The sequence below is a fragment of the Panulirus ornatus genome, chromosome 6 (genome assembly GCF_036320965.1).
Source record: "Panulirus ornatus isolate Po-2019 chromosome 6, ASM3632096v1, whole genome shotgun sequence".
NCBI lineage: Eukaryota > Metazoa > Arthropoda > Malacostraca > Decapoda > Palinuridae > Panulirus > Panulirus ornatus.
Genome location: NC_092229.1, coordinates 861,441 through 884,058, shown reverse-complemented (window position 1 = coordinate 884,058; position 22,618 = coordinate 861,441). Strand labels below are relative to the sequence as shown.

Here is a 22,618-nt window from a genome sequence, read left to right as displayed (position 1 = left end):
AATCTTTTTCACTCCATCTTTCCACCTCCAATTTGGTCTCCCTCTTCTCCTCGTTCCCTCCACCTCCGACACATATATCCTCTTGGTCAATCTCTCCTCACTCATTCTCTCCATGTGCCCAAACCATTTCAAAACACCCTCTTCTGCTCTCTCAACCACGCTCTTTTTATTTCCACACATCTCTCTCACCCTTACGTTACTTACTCGATCAAACCACCTCACACCACACATTGTCCTCAAACATCTCATTTCCAGCACATCCATCCTCCTGCGCACATCTCTATCCATAGCCCACGCCTCGCAGCCATACAACATTGTTGGAACCACTATTCCCTCAAACATACCCATTTTTGCTTTCCGAGATAATGTTCTCGACTTCCACACATTTTTCAAGGCTCCCAAAATTTTCGCCCCCTCCCCCACCCTATGATCCACTTCCGCTTCCATGGTTCCATCCGCTGACAGATCCACTCCCAGATATCTAAAACACTTCACTTCCTCCAGTTTTTCTCCATTCAAACTCACCTCCCAATTGACTTGACCCTCACCCCTACTGTACCTAATAACCTTGCTCTTATTCACATTTACTCTCAACTTTCTTCTTCCACACACTTTACCAAACTCAGTCACCAGCTTCTGCAGTTTCTCACATGAATCAGCCACCAGCGCTGTATCATCAGCGAACAACAACTGACTCACTTCCCAAGCTCTCTCATCCCCAACAGACTTCATACTTGCCCCTCTTTCCAGGACTCTTGCATTTACCTCCCTTACAACCCCATCCATAAACAAATTAAACAACCATGGAGACATCACACACCCCTGCCGCAAACCTACATTCACTGAGAACCAATCACTTTCCTCTCTTCCTACACGTACACATGCCTTACATCCTCGATAAAAACTTTTCACTGCTTCTAACAACTTGCCTCCCACACCATATATTCTTAATACCTTCCACAGAGCATCTCTATCAACTCTATCATATGCCTTCTCCAGATCCATAAATGCTACATACAAATCCATTTGCTTTTCTAAGTATTTCTCACATACATTCTTCAAAGCAAACACCTGATCCACACATCCTCTACCACTTCTGAAACCGCACTGGAATCAGTGATGGATTGCGCAAAAGATGCTTGTGGCATGAGAAGAGTGGGAGGTGGGCTGTTTAGAAAGGGTAGTGAGTGGTGGGATGAAGAAGTAAGAGTATTAGTGAAAGAGAAGAGAGAGGCATTTGGACGATTTTTGCAGGGAAAAAATGCAATTGAGTGGGAGAAGTATAAAAGAAAGAGACAGGAGGTCAAGAGAAAGGTGCAAGAGGTGAAAAAAAGGGCAAATGAGAGTTGGGGTGAGAGAATATCATTAAATTTTAGGGAGAATAAAAAGATGTTCTGGAAGGAGGTAAATAGGGTGCGTAAGACAAGGGAGCAAATGGGAACTTCAGTGAAGGGCGTAAATGGGGAGGTGATAACAAGTAGCGGTGATGTGAGAAGGAGATGGAATGAGTATTTTGAAGGTTTGTTGAATGTGTCTGATGACAGAGTGGCAGATATAGGGTGTTTTGGTCGAGGTGGTGTGCAAAGTGAGAGGGTTAGGGAAAATGATTTGGTAAACAGAGAAGAGGTAGTAAAAGCTTTGCGGAAGATGAAAGCCGGCAAGGCAGCAGGTTTGGATGGTATTGCAGTGGAATTTATTAAGAAAGGGGGTGACTGTATTGTTGACTGGTTGGTAAGGTTATTTAATGTATGTATGACTCATGGTGAGGTGCCTGAGGATTGGCGGAATGCGTGCATAGTGCCATTGTACAAAGGCAAAGGGGATAAGAGTGAGTGCTCAAATTACAGAGGTATAAGTTTGTTGAGTATTCCTGGTAAATTATATGGGAGGGTATTGATTGAGAGGGTGAAGGCATGTACAGAGCATCAGATTGGGGAAGAGCAGTGCGGTTCTCATAAATATAAATAATATTTTCATTATCAACTTTCTGTCACTTGTTCCAAAGTCCCATTATCATGCCACTCATTATTTACCTTGATAGAAGCACAATCTTATCACAATGTTTCTTGAATTCCAGCAGCTCACTTATAACCCTAGACCTTTGATATTTTTCTTCGCTCTTTAACATCTTTCACTATGGAGTCTTTTGTAGGATGTCACCAAGATATTGTTAATTGCTCCATTACTTCTTGCTTGACTTTCTCTTCATTAAAGGTTCTCTTCTGCACATATGTAAATCATATTCAGGTCTACCAATCTTTTCATCTTCTTACCCTATTTTTTTCATCTTATCCTATCATTTCATTCACTCTTGTGGCATGTGTCATCTTCAAACTATCTGAATATTCTTTTACATCTCTGCTAATGTCTGCTATCATTCTTATAAATAGTACTGACAATAGTACCAATTGTTGTGGTACTTCAAATGTCCTCCTTTTCAAACATTGTTCCATGTGCATCACTTTGAATATTCTTTGGTTAAAAACTGATCCATCTTCACAGTTAACCTCTAATATTTTGATTTGCTAATTTCACAAATAAAACTCTTTATCATTCAATATTTTCTTTGAAACAAGTTGTTTTTAGCAAATTTAATGCTTTATCACACTCAGGTGCCTTACCACCTTTACACCCTACCCTAATCTATGCAACAAATGAGGCTCCTTACATAAAACACTATGTCATTAAAATGATCAGAGGACATATACGTGACTGAACCTAACAAAAGCAAAACAGTTTTTCAAAAAAGGGACTACCAGAAGAGGAGACTTACTTTCACCATGGCTGATTTAATAAAAATGTATCGGAAATATTTCAGTCTTGTTTTTTGAAGTTTCTAATTATTTAACTAAGACTACCATTTTTCACACTGTGAGATCAGAAACAAACCTTTTTTTGAATATCACAGTGATTATCCCCAAACCTGAATCAAATGATCTGGAATAGAGTTAGTTTGGTAATAATTCCAGGTTAGGAACAATATTGTGATACTGTAATCACCTACTTGTACTGTATGAAGAGGGAGTTTTACACTCATGGAACTCCATCTCTTGAACAATATCTACTATCATACAATTTCTTTCGTCTACAATAATCATGACCTCAGTCATTCTGTTCCATTTGTCCACTACAATTATACAATAAAAGTGCTTCCTTCCATCTTTTGTAGAAGGTAGTAGTTAGAAATCAAACCAACTACCAAAGATGTATATTACCAGTACTGCCCGCCTGGGTATCAAGAGGGTTAGTGACAGCAGCGTTGTGATCCAGCACTTCAGTGATTGTTAAGTTACATTCCTCTGACCCAGGTAGCTGTCTTACCTTTCTGCCTCACCCAAACGTGGACTACTGGCATTCTGTCGACAAACTTATAATTTCTCCTTGTCACACATAACACTTTACAATACTTAACTCACAGCTCATTCTTTGTAACTCCAGATTTTCCTATGCTGAGTACTATCTTTGTAACTCTAGATTTTCCTAAGCTGAGAACTATGCACTAGCAAAATGGATGAAGCAATAGATAGAAGTATTGGGAAGAAACATTTAGGTAGGAGCAATAAGTGCAAACATTAGGTAAAAGTAGTTGGAAGGAATGTTAGGCATGAGCATTAGGTTGAAGTCAGCAAGAACATTAAGTAGGAGCATCTGTAAACAATGTATTAGACTTGCCCTCTGCCAGTGGCCTGTTAAGAGTGAAACACTAAAGGCTAAGAAGGGAGCACTGAAGTTTACTAGTTATGGAGACTCTACTGCCATGGCCACCACCTTGAGTGAGTTCCGGAGGGGAACAGCTGTCAGAGATATAGACAGATAGATAGAATCATCATTTTTAACATGTTTCTTTATTAATATCAAGCAATGTCCGCTGACTGTGTTATCCCTACATCTCTCGAAGCACTATTCACTGCTCATGCCATCTACCTGTTTTAAAAACTTATAAAAGTTAGGATCTGGTAACCCAACTGTCTTCTCTCATCTAAGAAGAAAACCTTTAAAGGCTTTAGCCTTTCCCTGTAACTATATTTCATTTCATTTTATTATACCTAATCACCATTTCCTGTATCAGTGAGGTAGCACCAAGAAACAGATGAAGAATGGCCCTCCACTCATATGCACACTCATTTATATATATCCTTGGGGAAAGGGAAGAAAGAATACTTCCCATGTATTCCCTGCGTGACATAGAAGGCGACTAAAAGGGAAGGGAGCGGAGGGCTTGAAATCCTTCCCACTCATTTTTGATTTTCCAAAAGAAGGAACAGAGAAGGTGGCCAAGTGAGGATATTCCCTCAAAGGCTCAGTCCTCTGTTATTAACACTACCTCGCTAATGCAGGAAATGGCGAATAGTATGGAATTTTTATTTCATTTGTTATACTTTGTCGCTGTCTCCAGCACTAGCGAGGTAGCGCAAAGAAACAGACGAAAGAATGGCCCAACCCACCCACATACACATGTATATACATACACGTCCACACACGCATATATACATACCTATACATCTCAACATATACATATATATATATACAGACTCAGACATATAAATGTATACACACGTACATAATTCATACTGTCTGCCCTTATTCATTCCTGTCACTCTCCTCACCACCCTGCCACACATGAAATGACAACCCACTCACCCCACACGCGTGCGAGGTAGCACTAGGAAAAGACAACAAAGGCCACATTAGTTCACACTTAGTCTCTAGCTGTCATGTATAATGCACCAAAACCACAGCTCCCTTTCTACATCCAGGCTCCACAAAACTTTCCATGGTTTACCCCAGACGCTTCACATGCCCTGGTTTAATCCATTAACAGCAAGCCGACCCTGGTATACCATATCGTTCCAATTCACTCTATTCCTTGCACGCCTTTCACCCTCCTGCATGTTCAGGCCCGAATTGATCAAAATCTTTTTCACTCCATCCTTCCACCTCCAATTTGGTCTCCCACTTCTCCTCGTTCTCTCCACCTCTGACAGATATATCCTCTTTGTCAATCTTTCCTCACTCATTCTCTCCATGTGACCAAACCATTTCAATACACCCTCTTCTGCTCTCTCAACCACTCTTTTTATTACCACACACCTCTCTTACCATTTCATTACTTAATCAAACCACCTCACACCACACAGTGTCCTCAAACATCTCATTTCCAGCACATCCACCCTCCGCCACACAACCCTATCCATAACCCACGCCTTGCAACCATATAACATTGTTGGAACCACTATTCCTTCAAACATAACCATGTCCCCCCCGCCATGACTCACTTCTGCTTCTTTGGTTCCATCCACTGCCAAATCCACTCCCAGATATCTAAAACACTTCACTTCCTCCAGTTTTTCTCCATTCAAACTTACCTCCCAATTGACTTCTCCCTCAACCCTACTGCACCTAATAACCTTGCTCTTATTCACATTCACTCTCTGCTCCCTTCTTTCACACACTTTACCAAACTCAGTCACCAGCTTCTGCAGTTTCGCACCCGAATCAGCCATCAGCTCTGTGTCATCAATGAACAACTGACTCACTTCCCAAGCCCTCTCATCCACAACAGACTGCATACTTGCCCCTCTCTCCAAAACTCTTGCATTCACCTCCCTAACGACTCCATCCATAAACAAATTAAACAACCATGGAGACATCAAGCACCCTTGCTGCAAACCAACATTCACCGAGAACCAATCACTTTCCTCTCTTCCTACTCATACACATGCCTTACATCCTCGGTAAAAACTTTTCACTACTTCCAGCAATTTGCCTCCCACACCATATACTCTTAATACCTTCCACAGAGCATCTCTATCAACTCTATTATATGCCTTCTCCAGATCCTTTATTGTCAACTCTATTACATGCCTTCTCCAGATCCTTTATTATCAACTCTATCATATGCCTTCTCCAGGTCCATAAAGGTTACATACAAATCCATTTGTTTTTCTAAGTATTTCTCACATACATTCTTCAAAGCAAACACCTGATCCACACATCCTCTACCACTTCTGAAGCCAAACTACTCTTCCCCAATCTGATGTTCTGTACATACGTTCAGCCTCCCATATAATTTCCCAGGAATGCTCAACAAACATATACCTCTGTAATTTGAACTCTCACCTTTATCCCCTTTGCCTTTGTACAATGGCACTATGCACGCATTCCGTCAATCCTCAGGCACTTCACCATGAGTCATACATACATTGAATATCTTCACCAACTAGTCAACAACACAGTCATCCCCTTTTTTAATAAATTCCACCATCCAAACCCGCCGCCGTGCTGGCTTTCATCTTCTGCAAGGCTTTCACTACCTCTTCTCTATTTACCAAATCATTGTCACTGGCCCTCTCACTTCGCACACCAACTCGACCAAACACCCTATATCTGCCACTCTACCATCTAACACATTCAACAAACCTTTAAAATACTCACTCCATCTTCTCACATCACCACCTCTTGTTATTGCCTCCCCATTAGCCCCCTTCACCGATGCTCCCATTTGTTCTCGTCTTATGCACTTCATTAACCTCCTTACAAAACATCTTTTCATTCTCCTAAAAATCTAATGATACTCTCTCACCCCAACTCTCATCTGCCCTTTTTCTCCTCTTGCACCTTTCTCTTGACCTCCTGCCTCTTACTTTCATATATCTCCCACTCATTTGCATTATTTCCCTGCAAAAATCATCCAAATGCCTCGCTCTTCTCTTTCACTAATAATCTTACTTCTTCATCCCACCACTCACTACCCTTTCTAATCTGCCCACATCCCACACTTCTTGTGCAACAAGCATCTTTTGCACAAGTCATCACTGCTTCCCTAAATACATCCCATTCCTACCCCACTCCCCTTACATCCTTTGCTCTCACCTTTTTCGATTCTGCACTCAGTCTCTCCTGATACTTCCTCACAAAAGTCTCCTTCCCAAGCTCACTTACTCTCACCACTCTTTTCACTCCAACATTCTCTCTTCTTTTCTTAAACCTCTATAAATCTTCACCTTTGCCTCCACAAGATAATGATGAGACATCCCTCCAGTTGCACCTCTCAGTACATTAACATCTAAGTCCCTCTTTCATGTGCCTATCAATTAACACATAATCCAATGACACTTTCTGGCCATCTCTCCTACTTACGTACATATACTTATGCGTATCTCTCTTTTTAAACCAGGTATTCCCAATCACCAGTCCTTTTCAGTACACAAATCTACAAGCTCTTCACCATTTCCATTTACAACACTGTACACTCCATGTAGACCAATTATTCCCTCAACTGCCACATTACTCACCTTTGCATTCAAATCACCCATCACTATAACCCAGTCTCATGTATCAAAACTGCTAACACAGTCACTCAGGTGCTCCCAAAACACTTGCCTCTCATGATCTTTCTTCTCATGCCTAGGTACATAGGCCCCAATAATCACCCATCTCTCTCCATGCACTTTCAGTTTTACCCATATCAATCTAGCGTTTACTCTAAGGCACACTCTATCACATACTCCCACAACTCCTGTTTCAGGAGTAGTGCTACTCCTTCCTTTGCTCTTGCCCTCTCACCAACCCCTGACTTTACTCTCAAAACATTCCCAAACCACTCTTCCCCTTTACCCTCGAGCTTTGTTTCACTCAGAGCCAAAACATCCAGGTCCCTTTCCTGAAACATACTATTTCTCTCTCCTTTTTTCTTGGTTACATCCACACACATTTAGACACACCAATCTGAGCCTTTGAGGAGGAGGAGCACTCCCTACTTGACTCCTTCTGTTTCCCCTTTTAGAAAGTTAAAAAGCAAGGAGGGGAGGATTTCTAGCCCCTCCAGCTCCCGTCCCCTTTAGTCGCCTTCTACAACACATGAGAAATGCGTGGGAAGTATTCTTTCGAAGGCTCAGATTGGGATGTCTAAATGTGTGTGGATGTAACCAAGATGAGAAAAAAGGAGAGATAGGTAGTATGTTTGAGGAAAGGAACCTGGATGTTTTGGTTCTGAGTGAAACGAAGCTCAAGTGTAAAGGGGAAGAGTGGTTTGGGAATGTCTTGGGAGTAAAGTCAGGGGTTAGTGAGAGGACAAGAGCAAGGGAAGGAGTAGCACTACTCCTGAAACAGAGTGGTGGGAGTATGTGATAGAGTGTAAGAGAGTAAACTCTAGATTGATATGGGTAAAACTGAAAGTTGATAGAGAGAGATGGGTGATTATTGGTGCATATGCACCTAGGCATGAGAAGAAAGATCATAAGAGGCAAGTGTTTAGGGAGCACCTGAGTGAGTGTTAGTAGTTTTGATGCACGAGACCAGGTTATAGTGATGGGTGATTTGAATGCAAAGGTGAGTAATGTGGCAGTTGAGGGAATAATAGGTGTAAATGGGGTATTCAGTGTTGTAAATGGAAATGGTGAAGAGCTTGTAGATTTATGTGCTGAAAAAGGACTGGTGATTGGGGATACCTGGTTTAAAAAGAGATATACGCATAAGTATATGTATGTAAGTAAGAGAGATGGCCAGAGAGCGTTATTGGATTATGTGTTAATTGATAGGCGCGCGAAAGAGAGACTTTTGGATGTTAATGTGCTGAGAGGTGCAACTGGAGGGATGTCTCATCATTATCTTGTGGAGGCAAAGGTGAAGATTTGTAGAGGTTTTAAGAAAAGAAGAGAGAATGTTGGAGTGAAAAGAGTGGTGAGAGTAAGTGAGCTTGGGAAGGAGACTTATGTGAGGAAGTACCAGGAGAGACTGAGTGCAGAATCGAAAAAGGTGAGAACCAAGGATGTAAGGGGTGTGGGGGAGGAATGGGATGAATTTAGGGAAGCAGTGATGGCTTGTGCAAAAGATACTTGAGGCATGAGAAGTGTGGGAGATGGGCAGATTAGAAAGGGTAGTAAGTGGTGGGATGAAGAGGTAAGATTATTAGTGAAAAAGAACAGAGAGGTATTTGGATGATTTCTGCAGGGAAATAATGCAAATGAGTGGGAGATGTATAAAAGAAAGAGGCAGGAGGTCAAGAGAAAGGTGCAAGAGGTGAAAAAGAGGGCAAATGAGAGTTGGGGTGAGACAGTACCATTAATTTTAGGGAGAATAAAAAGATGTTGAATAGTATGAAAAAAAAAAGATGTTTTGGAAGGAGGTAAATAAAGTGCGTAAGACAAGGGAACAAATGGGAACTTCAGTGAAGGGGGCAAATGGGGAAGTGATAACAAGTAGTGGTGGTGTGAGAAAATGGAGTGAGTATTCTGAAGGGTTGTTGAATGTGTCAGATGATAGAGTGGCAGATATAGGGTGTTTTGGTCGAGGTGGTGTGCAAAAGAGAGAGGGTTAGGGAAAATGATTTGGTAAACAGAGAAGAGGTAGTAAAAGCTTTGCGGAAGATGAAAGCCGGTAAGGCAGCGGGTTTGGATGGTATTACAGTAGAATTTATTAAAAAAGGGGGTGACTGTATTGTTGACTGGTTGGTAAGGTTATTCAATGTATGTATGTCTAATGGTGAGGAGCCTGAGGATTGACGGAATGCGTGCATAGTGCCATTGTACAAAGGCAAAGGGGATAAGAGTGAGTGCTCAAATTACAGAGGTATAAGTTTGTTGAGTATTCCTGGTAAATTATATGGGAGGGTATTGATTGAGAGGGTGAAGGCATGTACAGATCATCAGATTGGGGAAGAGCAGTGTGGTTTCACAAGTGGTAGAGGATGTGTGGATCAGGTGTTTGCTTTGAAGAATGTATGTGAGAAATACTTAGAAAAGCAAATGGATTTGTATGTAGCATTTATGGATCTGGAGAAGGCATATGATAGAGTTGATAGAGATGCTCTGTGGAAGGTATTAAGAGTATATGGTGTGGGAGGCAAGTTGTTAGAAGCAGTGAAAAGTTTTTATCGACGATGTAGGGTATGTGTGCGTGTAGGAAGAGAGGAAAGTGATTGGTTCTCAGTGAATATAGGTTTGCGGCAGGGGTGTGTGATGTCTCCATGGTTGTTTAATTTGTTTATGGATGGGGTTGTTAGGGAGGTGAATGGAAGAGTTTTGGAAAGAGGGGCAAGTATGCAGTCTGTTGTGGATGAGAGCTTGGGAGGTGAGTCAGTTGTTGTTCGCTGATGATACAGTGCTGGTGGCTGATTCATGTGAGAAACTGCAGAAGCTGGTGACTGAGTTTGGTAAAATGTGTGAAACAAGAAAGCTGAGAGTAAATGTGAATAAGAGCAAGATTATTAGGTACAGTTGGGTTAAGGGACAAGTCAATTGGGAGGTAAATTTGAATGGAGAAAAACTGGAGGAAGTGAAGTGTTTTGGATATCTGGGAGTGGATTTGGCAGCAGATGGAACCATGGAAGCGGAAGTGAATCATAGGGTGGGGGAGGGGGCGAAAGTTCTGGGAGCATTGAAGAATGTGTGGAAGTCAAGAACATTATCTCGGAAAGCAAAAATGGGTATGTTTGAGGGAATAGTGGTTCCAACAATGTTATATGGTTGCGAGGCGTGGGCTATGGATAGAGTTGTGCGCAGGAGGGTGGATGTGCTGGAAATGAGATGCTTGAGGACAATATGTGGAGTGAGGTGGTTTGATCGAGTAAGTAATAATAGGGTAAGAGAGATGTATGGTGATAAAAAGAGTGTGGTTGAGAGAGCAGGAGAGGGTGTTTTGAAATGGTTTGGTCACATGGAGAGAATGAGTGAGGAAAGATTGACCAAGAGGATATATGTGTCAGAGGTGGAGGGAACGAGGAGAAGTGGGAGACCAAATTGGAGGTGGAAAGATGAAGTGAAAAAGATTCTGAGTGATTGAGGCCTGAACATGTAGGAGGGTGAAAGGTGTGCAAGGAATAGAGTGAACTGGAACGATTTGGTATACCGGGGTCGATGTGCTGTCAATGGATTGAACCAGGGCATGTGAAGTGTCTGGGGTAAACCATGGAAAGTTCTGAGATAATGTTCTCGACTTCCACACATTCTTCAACACTCCCAGAATTTTTGCCCCCTCCCCCACCCTATGATTCACTTCCACTTTCATGGTTCCATCCGCTGCCAAATCCCTTCCCAGATATCTAAAACACTTCACTTCCTCCAGTTTTTCCCCATTCAAACTTACCTCCCAATTGACTTGACCCTCAACCCTACTGTACCTAATAAACTTGCTCTTATTCACATTACATTAATACAATCAATAATTCAGAATAAAGAACAATGTTGTCAAGCAATTTTTGTGAGATGGTAAGAAAGTGTGTTTCTGGACTGAATACCTGCAACCCACTTGTAGAAGAGGCTGAAAGAAAAGACAGCTACTTGTGCCAGGGAGGGAAATATGATAGCAGAGCTGGCTCAATACACAACCATCACTACCCCTTGTAAAACCCAGGTGGATTTATTTACCTGGTCAGTGGCTGTCTAACACCTTCCTATGAATTAAAGATATGCTAAAATTACAAAATCTTAAACCAGTTCAGCTAAATAAAGGAAAATAGTATAAAGACATAGATGAATGGTTCACTTGAGGGAATGGCAGAATGTGGAAGAGCTAAACTATCTCCAGATACAAGGAGCCAGATACTGCACATCTGAGGCCTAAGATGAAATATGAAGCCTAAGTATGTTATAGTATGCACATGATGAAATATGAGGCCTAAGTATGTTATAGTATTTTCAATAATCCATTAAATTTTACTATTAAAGCAAAATAAGCAAAATTTTTCAGTTAAATAAACTTCAAATCAATCTAAATACCGATACTTTTACTTTCTATCAAAAACCAAAAGAACAATTGCTTACACAAGGGCCTGGACATAAAAGTTTGAACCAAGGTCAACTTGAGTACATAGCCCTTCCTCAACTGGTGATTCATTCATGCAGTTGATAGTCTGCTTAAGCTGGGAGTGCGAAGCAATATCTTCATACAATTTGTCACGTTCCTCTAATACACATCTGCAGAGTAAAGGGTACATTGCATTATCTAAGCAAAACACTAAAAAACAGAGCCTTATAATTAGAGGGATATACAATTAAATATGCTAAAAGTGAGTGTAAGTAGTGTGGAATCACCAGCATAAAAATCATCATTATTGGGGTTAAGAAAGATAATTTCTGGACAAAAGAAATACAGAATGTGAACCCAGAGGGACAACATTACTGACAAGGTAAGAGGGAGATGTTGCTCCATCAATAACTACTTTGATGGAAAAACTGGACAGAAAACAACCAAGAAAGCATCAGAGAACAGAAAAAAGGAGAAAGGCCATAAAAAGAACTTTAGAAAATAAAGACTTGTGCAATATCCTGTCAAATGCTTTAGAAATGCTGAGGAACATAAAAAAAAATTCATCTAAACCAGCAGACTTTGCACCATGAAAGTGACACTGGTGTTCTAAAAGAAGGGAATGAGATTCTAAATGCTAGAGGAAATGAGAGTTAAGGACAGTTTTGCAAATGACTGGGAGATGTATAAAAGAAAAAGGCAGGAGGTCAAGAGAAAGGTGTAAGAGGTGAAAAAGAGGGCAAATGAGAGTTGGGGTGAGAGAGTATCATTAAATTTTAGGGAGAATAAAAAGATGTTTTGGAAGGAGGTAAATAAAGTGCATAAGACAAAGGAGCAAATGGGAACTTCAGTGAAGGGGGCTAATGGGAAGGTGATAACAAGTAGTGGTGATGTGAGAAGGAGATGAACTGAGTATTTTGAAGGTTTGTTGAATGTGTTTGATGATAGAGTGGCAGATATAGGGTGTTTTGGTTGAGGTGGTGTGCAAAGTGAGAGGGTTAGGGAAAATGATTTGGTAAACAGAGAAGAGGTAGTAAAAGCTTTGTGGAAGATGAAAGCCGGCAAGACAGCGGGTTTGGATGGTATTGCAGTGGAATTTATAAAAAAAGGGGGTGACTGTATTGCAGACTGGTTGGTAAGGTTATTTAATGTATGTATGTCTCATGGTGAGGTGCCTGAGTATTGGTGGAATGCTTGCATAGTGCCATTGTACAAAGGCAAAGGGATAAAAGTGAGTGCTCAAATTACAGAGGTATAAGTTTATTGAGTATTCCAAGGAAATTATATGAGAGGGTATTGATTGAGAGGGTGAAGGCATGTACAGAGCATCAGATTGGGGAAGAGCAGTGTGGTTTCACAAGTGGTAGAGGATGCGTGGATCAGGTGTTTGCTTTGAAGAATGTATGTGAGAAATACTTAGAAAAGCAAATGGATTTGTATGTAGCATTTATGGATCTGGAGAAGGCATATGATAGAGCTGATAGAGATGCTCTGTGGAAGATATTAAGAGTATATGGTGTGGGAGGCAAGTTGTTAGAAGCAGTGAAAAGTTTTTATCGAGGATGCAAGGCATGTGTATGAGTAGGAAGAGAGGAAAGTGATTGGTTCTCAGTGAATGTAGCTTTGTGGCAGGGGTATGTGATGTCTCCATGGTTGTTTAATTTGTTTATGGATGGGGTTGTTAGGGAGGTGAATGCAAGAGTTTTGGAAAGAGGGGCAAGTATGCAGTCTGTTGTGGATGAGAGAGCTTGGGAAGTGAGTCAGTTGTTGTTTGCTGATGATACAGCGCTGGTGGCTGATTTGTGTGAGAAACTGCAGAAGCTGGTGACTGAGTTTGGTAAAGTGTGTGAAATAAGAAAGCTGAGAGTAAATGTGAATAAGAGCAAGGTTATTAGGTACAGTAGGGTTGGAGGACAAGTCAATTGGGAGGTAAGTTTGAATGGAGAAAAACCGGAGGAAGTGAAGTCTTTTAGATATCTCGGAGTAGATTTGGCAGCGGATGGAACCATGGAAGCGGAAGTGAATCATAGGGTGGGGGAGGGGGCGAAAGTTCTGGGAGCATTGAAGAATGTGTGGAAGTCGAGAACATTATCTCGGAAAGCAAAAATGGGTATGTTTGAAGGAATGTTGGTTCCAATAATGTTATATGGTTGTGAGTCGTGGGTATAGATAGAGTTGTGCGAAGGAGGGTGGATGTGCTGGAAATGAGATGTTTGAGGACAATATGTGGTGTGAGGTGGTTTGATCGAGTAAGTAATAATAGGGTAAGAGAGATGTATGGTAATAAAAAGAGTGTGGTTGAGAGAGCAGAAGAGAGTGTTTTGAAATGGTTTGGTTACATGGAGCGAATGAGTGAGGAAAGATTGACCAAGAGGATATATGTGTCAGAGGTGGAGGGAATAATAAGTGGGAGACCAAATTGGAGGTGGAAAAATGGAGTGAAAAGGATTATGAGTGATCGGGGCCTAAACATACAGGAGGGTGAAAGGTGTGCAAGGAATAGCGTGAACTGGAACGATGTGGTATACCGGGGTCGACGTGTTGTCAATGGATTGAACCAGGGCATGTGAAGCGTCTGGGGTAAACCATGGAAAGTTCTGTGGGGCCTGGATGTGGAGAGGGAGCTGTGGTTTCGGTACATTATTACATGACAGCTAGAGACTGAGTGTGAATGAATGTGGCCTTTGTTGTCTTTTCCTAGCGCTACCTCACGCACGAGGGGGGAGGGGGTTGTTATTTCATGTGTGCGTGGGTTGGGCCATTCTTTCGTCTGTTACCTTGTGCTACCTTGCTAACACGGGAGACAGCGACAAAGCTAGATAAAACAAAAATAAATAAATAAAATTGAAGACTTTGTAGATAACAGATAAGAGAGTGATGGGCCAAGAGTCAGAATGGTTAAAGCAGTCTCCTTTCTTGGGGATGGGATGAATTAAGGCATTCATCTAAGAAGGGAGAGTATGGGTTTTAAGACATAGACAAAATAAGCAAACAAGGATCTGAGTTAGCTCAGAGGTTCACTCCTTTAGGCCATGAGCAGATATGCCATCTGGTCCACAGACCTGTCCATCTTTAGCTTAGAGAGAACTCGGAAGACTTTGCATGAGGAAAATGTGGGAGATGGCACAGGTTCAATAAGATGAGACAGAAGGGGAGGAATGATGATAGATACAAAATCATCTAGAGTAAAACTAAAGGAAAATAAGGAGCCAGAGAGAGCAACTACATTAGCTGGAGAGTTAGCTTTAGAAGGTTCAGGTCAGAAAAGAAGAAGAAAGGCTGAATTACATTGTTCGAGATGTGCTTGGTTAATCTTTAAATGTCCATAACATGCGAATCACGATATGGAAAAAAAATTTATGTTCTAGAATTTTGTTTCTCATAATAAAAATCAATAAATATAAAACCAAAGGAAACATATAAATAGGTGAGCTAACATAATTCATATGGTCATAGTATAGTGCTAAACTTAATTTGTAGTTTCCTTGACAGGGGCACTAAAGGGAAAGTGGAAAAGAGGAAAGGGGAGAGGAACAGGAGGGTATAAGCCATGTGATGCATATTCAATAATGACCTTGCGAAGGTAAAACTCCCTCTCCGAAAAGTACAAATGGGCCTAAACATACAGGAGGGTGAGAGGCATGCAAGGAATAGAGTGCATTGGAACGATGTGGTATACCAGAGTCCATGTGCTATCTGTGGACTGAACCAGGGCATGTGAAATGTTTGGGGTAAACCATGGAAAGGCATATGGGGCCTGGATGTAGATAAGGAGCTGTGATTTCAGTGCATTACACATGACAACTAGAGACTAAGTGTGAACAAATGTGGCCTTTTTTTCTTTGTTTTCTTCGTGCTACCTTGCTGAAGCAGGGGGTATCAATGCTATTTCCTGTGGGATAGGGTAGCGCCAGGAATGGAAGAAGGAAATCAAATATGAATATGTACATGTGTATATATGTCTATGTCTGAGTATGTGTATGTATATGTATATTATGTATGCATATGTGAATGAATGAGGCCTAATTTGTCATTTCCTAGTGCTACCGTGTGTGTGAGTGTGTGTGTGTGTGTGTGTGTGTGTGTTGGGGGGATGCTATTTCATGTGTGGCAGGGTGTCGATGGGAATGGATAAAGGCAGCAAGTATGAATATGTACATATGTAAATATGTATATATGTAAATATGTATATGTATATGTCTGGCAGCGGATGGAACCATGGAAGCGGAAGTGAATCATAGGGTGGGGGAGGGGGCGAAAATCCTGGGAGCCTTGAAGAATGTGTGGAAGTCGAGAACATTATCTCGGAAAGCAAAAATGGGTATGTTTGAAGGAATAGTGGTTCTAACAATGTTGTATGATTGCGAGGTGTGGGCTATGGATAGAGTTGTGCGCAGGAGGGTGGATGTGCTGGAAATGAGATGCTTGAGGACAATGTGTGGTGTGAGGTGGTTTGATCGAGTAGGTAATGTAAGGGTAAGAGAGATGTGTGGAAATAAAAAGACCATGGTTGAGAGAGCAGAAGAGGGTGTTTTGAAATGGTTTGGGCACATGGAGAGAATGAGTGAGGAAAGATTGACCAAAAGGACATATGTGTCGGAGGTGGAGGGAATGAGGAGAAGTGGGAGACCAAACTGGAGGTGGAAAGATGGAGTGAAAAAGATTTTGTGTGATCGGGGCCTGAACATGCAGGAGGGTGAAAGGCGGGCAAGGAATAGAGAGAATTGGATCAATGTGGTATACCGGGGTTGACGTGCTGTCAGTGGATTGAAACAGGGCATGTGAAGCGTCTGGGGTAAACCATGGAAAGTTGTGTGGGGCCTGGATGTGGAAAGGGAGCTGTGGTTTCGGGCATTATTGCATGACAGCTAGAGACTGAGTGTGAACGAATGGGGCCTTTGTTGTCTTTTCCTAGCGCTACCTCGCACACATGAGGGGGGGAGGGGGATGGTATTCCATGTGTGGCGAGGTGGCGATGGGAATGAATAAAGGCAGACAGTGTGAATTGTGTGCATGGGTATATATGTATGTGTCTGTGAGTGTATATATATGTGTACATTGAGATGTATAGGTATGTATATTTGCATGTGTGGACGTGTATGTATATACATGTGTATGGGGGTGGGTTGGGCCATTTCTTTCGTCTGTTTCCTTGCGCTACCTTGCAAACGCGGGAGACAGCGACAAAGCAAAATAAAAAAAAAATAATAATGTATATGTATGTATACACTGAAATGTATAGGTATGTATATGTGCGGATGTGGGCGTTTATATATATACATGTGTATGTGGGTGGGTTGGGCCATTCTTTTGTCTGTTTCCTTGCGCTACCTCGCTAACATGGGAGACGGCAATTAACTATAAGAATATATATCAAATACATTTATTTTACTTTGTCACTGTCTCCCGCGTTAGCGAGGTAGTGCAAGGAAACAGACGAAAGAATGGCCCAACCCATCCATATACACAAGTAGATACATACACTTCCACACATGCACATATACATACCTATACCTGTCAACGTATACAAATACATATGTACACAGACACACATATATATACACATGCACATAATCCATACTTGCTGCCTTTACTCATTCCATTCGCCACCACGCCATATATGATATGACAACCCCCTCCCCAGCACGCACCTGAGGTAGCGATAAGAAAAAACAAACGCCACACTCAGCCTCTAGCTGTCATGTGTAATGCACCAAAACCAAAGCTCCCTTTCCACATCCAGGCAACACACAACTTTCCATGGTTTACCCCAGATGCTTCACATGCCCTGGTTCAATCCACTGATAGCGCATCGACCCCAATATACCACATCATTCCAATTCACTCTACTCCATGCACACCTTTCACCCTCCTGCATGTTCAGGCCCCGATCGCTCAAAACCTTTTTCACTCCATCCTTCCGTCTCCAATGACCTCCCACTTCTTGTTCCCTCCACCTCTAACACAAATATCCTCTTTGTCAATCTTTCCTCACTCATTCTCTCCATTTGACCAAACCATTTTAATACATCTTCTGCTCCCTCAACAACACTCTTTTTACTACCACACATCTCTCTTATCCTTTCCTTACTTACTCAAGCAAACCACCTCACACCACATATTGTCTTCAAACATCTCATTTCCAACACATCCACCCTCCTCCGCACAATCCTATCTATAGCCCAAGCCTCGCAACCATGATCATTGTTGGAACCAACATTCCTTCAAACATATCCATTTTTGCTTTCCAAGATAATGTTCTCACCTTCCACAAATTCTTCAATGCTCCCAGAACTTTCGCCCCCTCCCCCACCCTGTGACTCACTTCCACTTCCGTGGTTCCATCAGTTGCCAAATCCACTCCCAGATATCTAAAACACTTCACTTCCTCCAGTTTTTTCCATTCAAACTTACCTCCCAATTGACTTGTCCCTCAACCCTACTGAAACTAATAATCTTGCTCTTGTTCACATTTACTCTCAGCTTTCTTCTTTCACACACTTCACCAAACTCAGTCACCAGCTTCTGCAGTTTCTAACCCAAATCAGTGACCAGCACTGTATCATTTGCAAACAACAACTGACTCACTTCCCAAGCCCTTTCATCCACAACAGACTGCATACTTTTGAAGTATTTTGAAGGTTGGTTGAATGTGTTACATGATAGAGTGGCAGATATAGGATGTTTTGGTCGAGGTGGTGTGTGAAGTTAGAGGGTCAGGGAGAATGATTTGGTAAACAGAGAGGAGGTAGTGAAAGCTTTGCGAAAGATGAAAGCCAGCAAGGCGGTGGGTTTGGATGGTATTGCAGTGGAATTTATTAAAAAGGGGGTGACTATGTTGTTGACTGGTTGGTGAGGATATTCAATGTGTGTATGGCTCATGGTGAAGTGCCTGAGGATTTGCGGAATGCATACATAGTGCCATTGTACAAAGGCAGAGGGGATAAAGGTGAGTGTTCAAATTACAGAGGTAAACGTTTGTTGAGTATTCCTGGGAAATTATATGGGGGGTTACTGACTGAGAGGGTGAAGGCATGTACAGAGCATCAGATTGGGGAAGAGCAATGTGGTTTCAGAAGTGGTAGAGGATGTGTGGATCAGGTGTTTGCTTGAAGAATGTATGTGTGAAATGTTTCAGAAGTAGTAGAGGGGAGGATGTGTGGATCAGGTGTTTGCTTTGAAGAATGTATGTGTGAAATGTTTCAGAAGTGGTAGAGGATGTGTGGATCAGGTGTTTGCTTTGAAGAATGTATGTGTGAAATGTTTCAGAAGTAGTAGAGGATGTGTGGATCAGGTGTTTGCTTTGAAGAATGTATGTGTGAAATGTTTCAGAAGTAGTAGAGGATGTGTGGATCAGGTGTTTGCTTTGAAGAATGTATGTGTGAAATGTTTCAGAAGTAGTAGAGGATGTGTGGATCAGGTGTTTGCTTTGAAGAATGTATGTGTGAAATGTTTCAGAAGTAGTAGAGGATGTGTGGATCAGGTGTTTGCTTTGAAGAATGTATGTGTGAAATGTTTCAGAAGTAGTAGAGGATGTGTGGATCAGGTGTTTGCTTTGAAGAATGTATGTGTGAAATGTTTCAGAAGTAGTAGAGGATGTGTGGATCAGGTGTTTGCTTTGAAGAATGTATGTGTGAAATGTTTCAGAAGTAGTAGAGGATGTGTGGATCAGGTGTTTGCTTTGAAGAATGTATGTGTGAAATGTTTCAGAAGTAGTAGAGGATGTGTGGATCAGGTGTTTGCTTTGAAGAATGTATGTGTGAAATGTTTCAGAAGTAGTAGAGGATGTGTGGATCAGGTGTTTGCTTTGAAGAATGTATGTGAGAAATACTTAGAAAAGCAAATGGATTTGTATGTAGCATTTATGGATCTGGAGAAGGCATATGATAGAGTTGTGCGCAGGAGGATGGATGTGCTGGAAATGAGATGTTTGAGGACAATGTGTGGTGTGAGGTGGTTTGATCGAGTAAGTAACGTAAGGGTAAGAGAGATGTGTGGAAATAAAAAGAGCGTGGTTGAGAGAGCAGGAGAGGGTGTTTTGAAATGGTTTGGGCACATGGAGAGAATGGCCTTGCGCTACCTCGCAAACGCAGGAGACAGCGACAAAGCAAAATAAATCAATAAAACTAAAAAGATGTTCTGGAAGGAGGTAAATAGGGTGCGTAAGACAAGGGAGCAAATGGGTACTTCAGTGAAGGGCGTAAATGGGGAGGTGATAACAAGTAGTGGTGATGCAAGAAGGAGATGGAGTGAGTATTTTGAAGGTCTGTTGAATGTGTCTGATGACAGAGTGGCAGATATAGGGTGTTTTGGTCGAGGTGGTGTGCAAAGTGAGAGGGTTAGGGAAAATGATTTGGTAAACAGAGAAGAGGTAGTAAAAGCATTGCGGAAGATGAAAGCCGGCAAGGCAGCGGGTTTGGATGGTATTGCATTGGAATTCATTAAAAAAGGGGTGACTGTACTGTTGACTGGTTGGTAAGGTTATTTAATGTACGTATGATTCACGGTGAGGTGCCTGAGGATTGGCGGAATGCGTGCATAGTGCCATTGTACAAAGGCAGAGGGGATAAAGGTGAGTGTTCAAATTACAGAGGTATGTTTGTTGAGTATTCCTGGGAAATTATATGGGGGTTACTGACTGAGAGGGTGAAGGCATGTACAGAGCATCAGATTGAGGAAGAACAGTGTGGTTTCACAAGTGGTAGAGGATGTGTGGATCAGGTGTTTGCTTTGAAGAATGTATGTGTGAAATGTTTCAGAAGTAGTAGAGGATGTGTGGATCAGGTGTTTGCTTTGAAGAATGTATGTGTGAAATGTTTCAGAAGTAGTAGAGGATGTGTGGATCAGGTGTTTGCTTTGAAGAATGTATGTGTGAAATGTTTCAGAAGTAGTAGAGGATGTGTGGATCAGGTGTTTGCTTTGAAGAATGTATGTGTGAAATGTTTCAGAAGTAGTAGAGGATGTGTGGATCAGGTGTTTGCTTTGAAGAATGTATGTGTGAAATGTTTCAGAAGTAGTAGAGGATGTGTGGATCAGGTGTTTGCTTTGAAGAATGTATGTGTGAAATGTTTCAGAAGTAGTAGAGGATGTGTGGATCAGGTGTTTGCTTTGAAGAATGTATGTGTGAAATGTTTCAGAAGTAGTAGAGGATGTGTGGATCAGGTGTTTGCTTTGAAGAATGTATGTGTGAAATGTTTCAGAAGTAGTAGAGGATGTGTGGATCAGGTGTTTGCTTTGAAGAATGTATGTGTGAAATGTTTCAGAAGTAGTAGAGGATGTGTGGATCAGGTGTTTGCTTTGAAGAATGTATGTGTGAAATGTTTCAGAAGTAGTAGAGGATGTGTGGATCAGGTGTTTGCTTTGAAGAATGTATGTGTGAAATGTTTCAGAAGTAGTAGAGGATGTGTGGATCAGGTGTTTGCTTTGAAGAATGTATGTGTGAAATGTTTCAGAAGTAGTAGAGGATGTGTGGATCAGGTGTTTGCTTTGAAGAATGTATGTGTGAAATGTTTCAGAAGTAGTAGAGGATGTGTGGATCAGGTGTTTGCTTTGAAGAATGTATGTGTGAAATGTTTCAGAAGTAGTAGAGGATGTGTGGATCAGGTGTTTGCTTTGAAGAATGTATGTGTGAAATGTTTCAGAAGTAGTAGAGGATGTGTGGATCAGGTGTTTGCTTTGAAGAATGTATGTGTGAAATGTTTCAGAAGTAGTAGAGGATGTGTGGATCAGGTGTTTGCTTTGAAGAATGTATGTGTGAAATGTTTCAGAAGTAGTAGAGGATGTGTGGATCAGGTGTTTGCTTTGAAGAATGTATGTGTGAAATGTTTCAGAAGTAGTAGAGGATGTGTGGATCAGGTGTTTGCTTTGAAGAATGTATGTGTGAAATGTTTCAGAAGTAGTAGAGGATGTGTGGATCAGGTGTTTGCTTTGAAGAATGTATGTGTGAAATGTTTCAGAAGTAGTAGAGGATGTGTGGATCAGGTGTTTGCTTTGAAGAATGTATGTGTGAAATGTTTCAGAAGTAGTAGAGGATGTGTGGATCAGGTGTTTGCTTTGAAGAATGTATGTGTGAAATGTTTCAGAAGTAGTAGAGGATGTGTGGATCAGGTGTTTGCTTTGAAGAATGTATGTGTGAAATGTTTCAGAAGTAGTAGAGGATGTGTGGATCAGGTGTTTGCTTTGAAGAATGTATGTGTGAAATGTTTCAGAAGTAGTAGAGGATGTGTGGATCAGGTGTTTGCTTTGAAGAATGTATGTGTGAAATGTTTCAGAAGTAGTAGAGGATGTGTGGATCAGGTGTTTGCTTTGAAGAATGTATGTGTGAAATGTTTCAGAAGTAGTAGAGGATGTGTGGATCAGGTGTTTGCTTTGAAGAATGTATGTGTGAAATGTTTCAGAAGTAGTAGAGGATGTGTGGATCAGGTGTTTGCTTTGAAGAATGTATGTGTGAAATGTTTCAGAAGTAGTAGAGGATGTGTGGATCAGGTGTTTGCTTTGAAGAATGTATGTGTGAAATGTTTCAGAAGTAGTAGAGGATGTGTGGATCAGGTGTTTGCTTTGAAGAATGTATGTGTGAAATGTTTCAGAAGTAGTAGAGGATGTGTGGATCAGGTGTTTGCTTTGAAGAATGTATGTGTGAAATGTTTCAGAAGTAGTAGAGGATGTGTGGATCAGGTGTTTGCTTTGAAGAATGTATGTGTGAAATGTTTCAGAAGTAGTAGAGGATGTGTGGATCAGGTGTTTGCTTTGAAGAATGTATGTGTGAAATGTTTCAGAAGTAGTAGAGGATGTGTGGATCAGGTGTTTGCTTTGAAGAATGTATGTGTGAAATGTTTCAGAAGTAGTAGAGGATGTGTGGATCAGGTGTTTGCTT

The 22,618-nt window shown here is 41.4% G+C and overlaps 1 protein-coding gene across 2 annotated transcripts in view; it reads right to left on the bottom strand.

Annotated features, from left to right (window-relative positions):
* LOC139748984 (protein UXT-like) overlaps window positions 1-22,618 on the bottom strand; it is a 70,860-nt gene that overhangs the window by 8,364 nt on the left and 39,878 nt on the right. For both annotated transcript variants that reach the window (XM_071662337.1, XM_071662336.1), the window contains exon 3: window positions 11,763-11,915. In XM_071662337.1, coding sequence (XP_071518438.1) covers window positions 11,763-11,915 — 153 coding nt within the window. The remainder of the gene's footprint in view (window positions 1-11,762; window positions 11,916-22,618) is intronic.